Below are 7,035 nucleotides of genomic sequence, written 5' to 3'. Positions count from 1 at the left end.
AGCTAACAAGAGGTGGAAGGGGAAGTTTTTTGTGAATGAAGATAGAGTATTAGTTTTGCAAGATGAAAAATTCTAGAAATCTTTTGCACAAAAAGGTGCACATAGTTAACACTACTGTACATTTGAAAATGTTTAAAATGTTACATGGTTTTAACCACAATAAAAAATGAACCAGAGAAGTACATTTTTAGACAGATAAGTCATTAAAACATTAAACTGAGTAAAAACATAAATTTTAGAATAATGACATTTATATAGATTCCACTTATATCAAGTTAAAAACACACAAAATGTTTTTATACACACTATATGAAAAATGAGGAAAATAATTTTTAAATACATATGAAGGGGGAGTGCCTGGATGGCTCAGTGGGTTAAAGCCTCTGCCTTCAGCTCAGGTCATGATCCCAGGGTCCTGGAATCAAGCCCCACATCAGGCTCTCTGCTCAGCAGGGAGCCTGCTTCCCCTCCTGTCTCTCTGCCTGCCTCTCTGTCTACTTGTGGTCTCTGTCTGTCAAATAAATAAATAAAATCTTTTAAAAAAACATACAAAGGAATGATACTAGAGTAGATGATAGTGATGATCTTTGCTGCAATAAAATAACTAGGCGTAGATGGTTGCTTTGGAGTCTTTATTATTGCTAATAATCCATTTTTGTAATAAAAGAATCTGAAATAAATGTGGCAAATGTTAGAAATTTGATATAGCTACATGTTATATCAATGTCTACAGTTAATCCTATGATTGAATTAATTCATAAGAAATAGATACAAATATATATGCCCAATGATCCTTAGGGACCCAGTTCCTATCCTCTTTAATGTGTTTTTTAAAATAAAATTTTAGTCTAAAATATATCATGCACATGTATCTAAGAATACATCTTTAAAGCACCCTTTAGTCTATAATTAGTATATTACACATATCATCTAAGAGGCAATGATGAAAAAGTATTGGATAAAAGCCTATAGAAAGGTTCCTGAGCATTTGGGAGAGAGCAGGACATTTGAATTTGATATCAAAGAGGCCATACAATGTCTTTTTATTTTTATACCCATGAACCATAGATGAAACATTTTAATTTAATGCACTTTATAAAAGGTAGGCAGCTTGACTACTTCCTGCTTTGTTGTGATGTAATTGCCTAGAATATACAGGGGCTTCTTCATTTTCCCTTGTCCATGGGGATTAACACAATAGTAATGCTCTTACTTGATTCTTGAGATATAGGAGAACAAATATGTATACAAACATGAAAGAAGGAATAAGGTAAAATGAGCTGTGTAATATATATATCAGGTGGAATTCCTGTTTTTTTAAGGAAGAAGTATGTGTTTCTTGTGAGTAAATAACACTCAGATCTATATACTCATAGAAACTAATCTGTTTACCTTGTTAAAAAAATAATTCTTACACATACTAGGGTCCACAAAACTGTGAGTTTATGTGTGTGTGTTTAGGAGTTTATAAGAGTTCATATAATTTTACACACACTTAGTCAACTAGAGAATTTAGTTGAAAGTCCCCTAATTCTGAATTAAAAATAGATAAATAAATTCCTTTTTGATTCTTCTTTATTTAGTGAAATTTAGTCTTGGGTATTTCTCGGTTTCCAACTATAGTTAGTGAGTCAGTTTTTTTCTATTTAATTCTTTATTACATTAAAAAGTATTAACCCTAACTGAATTGAATCTTAACTAAAATAATCATTCTTCCAATAAGACCAAACATGTTATAGAAATATAATGATGGAATATTTGATAATTTCAATGTATATTATGAATATTTTTAAAAGCTACAAACAGAATGAATTAATATCAACTTATTCTGAGATGTACATGGGTTTTGCACTGAAATCTTCATCATCGTGCTTGTTGCCTAGAAGGTCTGTCTGGATCTGATGTGTTGGGTCCTCAGTCTATTCATAGCTGCTTTCATTTCCTGGTTTCTCAGAGTGTAAATAATGGGGTTCAGTAAGGGTGTGATAACCGAGTAAAACACAGAAAGAAATTTATCCACTGAAAAGCTACGGAATGGCCAAGCATAAATGAAGATACATGGCCCAAAGAATAGAGTGACCACAGTAATGTGAGCAGACAGTGTGGACAGAGCCTTGGAGAGTCCACCAGAGGATCGACCTCGGACAGTTACCAGAATGACAGTGTAGGAAATGAGCAGGAGTATGAAGCAGATGAAAGACAACAGTCCACTGTCAGCAATTACCAGTAACTCCAGAATATAGATCTCTGTGCAGGCAAGTTTTAGAACTAGAGGAAAGTCACAAAAAATATTGTCCACTATATTGGGGCCACAGAAGGGCAAGGTTATAGTAAAAACCATTTGGCTCATCGTATGCACAAAACCAACAGCCCATGAGAGCAGCACAGCGCCCACGAGGATCCGGTGATTCATGATGGATGTGTAGTGAAGAGGTTTGCATATTGCAATGTATCGATCAACAGCCATGACTATGAGAAGAGTCATCTCACTGCTGCCTAAAAAGTGGAGGAGGAACATCTGAGCCATACAGCCCCACAAAGAAATAGTTTTAATACTCTCTGAGGAAATCTGTGACCATCTTAGGGGTTGTGATTGTGGAAATAGACATATCCAGGAAGGAGAGATTTCCAAGGAGGAAGTACATTGGTGTGGAGTATAGAAGTGAGTCAAAGGTTATGGTGACCACGATGAGAAGGCTTCCTGCCACAATCGCTGCATAAGCCAACAAAAATATGAAAAAAAAAAAAGAAAATCTCAAGTTCCCAAGTGTTGGTGAGTCCTAACAAAACAAACTTAGATATTGAGCTATTCATTGTATCCTTCTAGTCTGTGTAGGGGTTGTCAGAAAGTCATTAAAATGTAGAGTATCTGAAAAAAGTGATAACTTAAACTGTGAGAATTTTGAAGATATAGACATATAGGAAGTATTTGATTCCTATAGAAAGAGAAAAGATGAACATTTCTGAAAAATAATTGAATTTATTAATTCAAGCAGCATTCACATTATCAAATTTATTTTCAGCCAGGAAGGAATAAAAGATAAGAAATTAATTCTAAAAATTTGTAAACAGAGTTTATAGGCATAGAGTGCATCTCCACAGTAATTTGTTGTTTCTGTCATGAGTTTATGAATGTTTGAACCATGAGTTCAATAGGCCAATGAGTAAAAGAGCCAAATGGATCATTAGTCAAGTGATTCAATCTTTTGCCTCCTTCCCCCTCCCTAATTTAAAATCTTCAGGTGCAAGGAAGTTGATATACTTTTCGGCAAATTGCTTTCGGGTAATTTCTCCATCAGCTATGCTGTATTATCACCTCTCTCTCTCTCTTTTGTTTTTAAAGATTTTAATTTTTATTAGTCGGGGAGAGAGAGAAAAAGAGAGCAAGTACGAGCAGGGGCAGTGGCAGGTAGAGAGAGAGAAGCGAGCTCCCTGCTCAGCAAGGAGCCTGATGCGAGACTTGATCACAGGACCCTGGGATCATGACCTGAGCCGAAGGCAGAGGTTTTAACCCACTGAGCCACCCAGGTGCCCCATAAAAGTAATTTTTTAGTTCAATTTGTAAAATTGGAAAATTAAAAGCAAAGAACTATATTTATTAATTTAGCCTTTGTTTGAAAATTTATAAGCTCCTTCATAAAATATATCCAGGATATAGATGGATTTAATTCTGTCACAATAGGTGAAATCATTTATTATGACAACTTGACATTTCTTTTATTAAAGTGTACAATTGCAGCTTGTTATTAATACTGATATTTAAACTTACCAGTTATACCTGAGGAGTGGTCTCTTCAAAAACATGCAGTCACTGTGAGATCCTGTATATATATTGTTTATCTTTTTTACCCCCATGAAGATATATGACAATCATTTGCAGGTTAAAAAAAAAAAAGGCAAGAATCATATACATAAGGTGCTGACTGTTGATCAACCCTCAAAGGGAATTATTAAAATAAACATGCTTAGTATTCCCCAGAGTTCAGAACAAGGACTTACTCTCTCATTATTTAAATGGATTGTGAACTCACCAAGTGTATCAGTCATGTGAACTTTCTCTAATAAGTGCTTTGCACTAACTCGTGTTTTGGTTGGACCAGGATGAGCACATTTATAGAAAATGGATCTATTATAAACTAAAGACTTGAGGAAATTATAATTCTATCAATCTGATTACATCAGTCTGAATATTTATTATTAATTTGGTAATTGAATGCATTTATTCTGTGAAATTAAAATAGTGAACTAAACAAGGCATATAAGGAAATTCATGGTATAAACCAGTTCTTTTTTTTTTTTTAAGATCTTATTTATTTATTTGACAGAGATCACAAGTAGGCAGAGAGGCAGGAAGAGAAGCAGGCTCTCTGCTTTCACAGAGAGCCCGATGCGGGGCTCGATCCCAGGACTCTGGGATCATGGCCCCAGCCGAAGGCAGAGGCTCCAACCCACTGAGCCACCCAGGCACCCCGGTATAAACCAGTTCTTAACAGAGACAAATATCCTATTACCATGTAAAGGGAGAGAAAGAGAGGAGAGAGCTTGAGCAAGCAAGCAGGGGATCCTTTCACCATGGTAATCAGTAAATGAGTAATGGTAATCAATGCATAATTCCTTAGTGAATTTTTACAACCAACCATTCTAGAGATAGAGAATTTTGCTAGCCCTTTTTAATTATATATAACTTCATGATGACTCAAAAGTATAAAGAAAGATCTGTAGCAAACCTTTATAAAACAATGCAATTAAGCAAGTAAAATTCTAAAGGCTAACAGCATAATAATATATGATTGCAGATGAGTTAATAGGCTACAGAAATTTTTCTGTATTTATTCTTATATATAACTTTTCCATGTTGCTCCAATTAAAATCCTTTTGAAAAGGTTACAAGAAAGTGAGAGTAGTAAATATATGATAAATGTGGTGCCACATTCATTTCCAAAGCCCATGACAGACATTGTTAATAGAATTCTCAAACTTTTTAATTGAACCTCAGAATTTTTTTTTGAAGACTTAGTTCCTTATACAGCCACTAACAATTAGAATTGCCATGAAGAACAAACCTTTTAAAAATATTTATGGATGGGGCGCCTGGGTGGCTCGGTGGGTTAAGCCTCTGCCTTCGGCTCAGGTCATGATCTTAGGGTCCTGGGATTGAGCCCTGCATCAGGCTTTCTGCTCAGTGGGGAGCCTGTTTCCCCCTCTCTCTCTGCCTGCTTCTCTGCCTACTTGTGATTTCTGTCTGTCAAATAAATAAGTAAAATCTTTAAAAAAAAATATTTATGGATGGGGTGGCTCAGTCAGTTAAGCATAAGTGAAGCAGATAAAATCAATTATCATATTGTTTCACTTACTTGTGGAATATAAGGAATAACACAGAGGATATAAGGAGAAAGAAAGGAAAAGTGAAGGAGGAGAAATTGGAGGAGGAGATGAACCATGAGAGACAGTGGACATGGAGAAACAAACTGAGGGTTTTAGAGGGGATGTGGGTGGGGGGATGGGTGAGCCTGGTGGAGGGTATTAAGGAGGGCATGTATTGCATGGACACTGAGTGTTATACGTAAACAGTGAATCTTGGAACACTAAAAGAAAGAAAAAGAAAGAAAGGAAAAGAAAGAAAGGAAGAAGGAAGGAAGGAAGGAAAAAAGAAAAAATAAAGTTCAAAAAAAAGGGTTTTTTTTTCCTAGCAAATCAAGACTGTGTAAGCACCAGATAGGGCTTACCACTAAACACAAGAGAGAAGTGGGGGGAAGCATCTGTCTTCAACTCAGGTCATGATCCTAGGGTCCTAGGATCAAGCCCCACATTGGGCGCCCCACTCAGCAGGGAGTCTGCTTTTCCCTCTCCCACTACCCCTCCGCCCCCTCTGCTCTCTCTCTCTCTCTGTTAAAAAAAAATCTTTAAAAAAATATTTATGGTGAGGAAATATATGCCATGGTTTAGTGTGGCATTTGAGGAGATGTTTGCAAGAGGAAGATTCTTAAATATAGGAATCAGAAAGATAATATTAGAACAATATTGGTGTTCTGACTCAATTACCCAAACCAAGATATGGAAGCAACCAAAGTGTTCATCACTAGATGAATGGATAAGGAAGATATGGTACATATACACAATGGTATATTACTCAGCCATAAAAGAGAATGAAGTCTTGCCATTTGCAGCAGAATGGATGGACTTCGAGGGTGTTATGTGAAAGGAGTCAGAGAGAGAAAAATAACATAAAATTTCACTCATATGTGGCATCCAAAAAACAAAACAAATGAATTTTAAAAATAAACAAAAAGCAGAATTAGACATATAAATAAAGAGAACTAATGGTAGCCAATGGGCAAAATAGGTGAAGATAAGTGGGAGATACCGGCTTATAGTGAGGGAAAGAACAAGTCACAGGAATAAGACCCACAGCATAAGGAATATAGTCAGTAAAATTATGATAATGTATGGTGACAGATGGAGCTACACTTCTGGTGAGGTTAGTATAATGTATAAATTTGTCAAATCACAATGTTGTACACCTGAAACTAATGTAATATGTATTTAAACTATACTCAAATAAAAAATTTCATAATCAAAAAAACAAAAAATATTAAAATGTTTTTAAAAAGTGAGACATTTAAAAAAATTTTAAAAAACATAAAAAGAGATGGTTCCAAAGATGTTCAAATAATTTAAGGTTTTCTATTTGCCTTTGGAAATCTTTACAGTTTTCACAAATTCGTGTATTATTAGTATTTAAATAGTTTTTCATTAAATATTATTATATTATTTAATAAATTCAGGCTTGCTATCTGAAATAGCCCATTAACAATTCCCTCTGCTTTTACTTTTGCTACATTATATTCTCTACTTAAGAGGACAGAGATATACCGTACTGTAATATATATGGGATCCCATCTTTCCCTTTATCAAAACACATTAATGAGTTTATATTGATAATAAAAATGAATCCACTAGCCTGAAAACCGTGGCCTTTTCCTTTCTATAAAATCTCAGCATAGATCTTCTCTCTTTTATTCATCAATCTCCTTC

General features: G+C 35.0%; 1 protein-coding gene across 1 annotated transcript; it reads right to left on the bottom strand.

The window, feature by feature from the left end:
* Positions 1 to 1,879: 1,879 nt before the first annotated feature.
* On the bottom strand, positions 1,880 to 4,047 carry LOC111159352 (olfactory receptor 4K13-like). Its single transcript, XM_022521752.1, is given in 4 exon segments — positions 1,880 to 2,551; positions 2,553 to 2,735; positions 2,737 to 2,823; positions 4,000 to 4,047. Coding segments are annotated over 4 exon segments (990 nt in total).
* Between the last annotated feature and the right edge of the window lie 2,988 nt (positions 4,048 to 7,035).

This window comes from Enhydra lutris, unplaced genomic scaffold, assembly GCF_002288905.1.
Source record: "Enhydra lutris kenyoni isolate GAN:26980312 unplaced genomic scaffold, ASM228890v2 scaffoldscaffold4, whole genome shotgun sequence".
Taxonomy (NCBI): domain Eukaryota; kingdom Metazoa; phylum Chordata; class Mammalia; order Carnivora; family Mustelidae; genus Enhydra; species Enhydra lutris.
The sequence above is the reverse complement of the archived record's forward strand: the minus strand, read 5'-3'. Positions and strand labels throughout refer to the sequence as shown.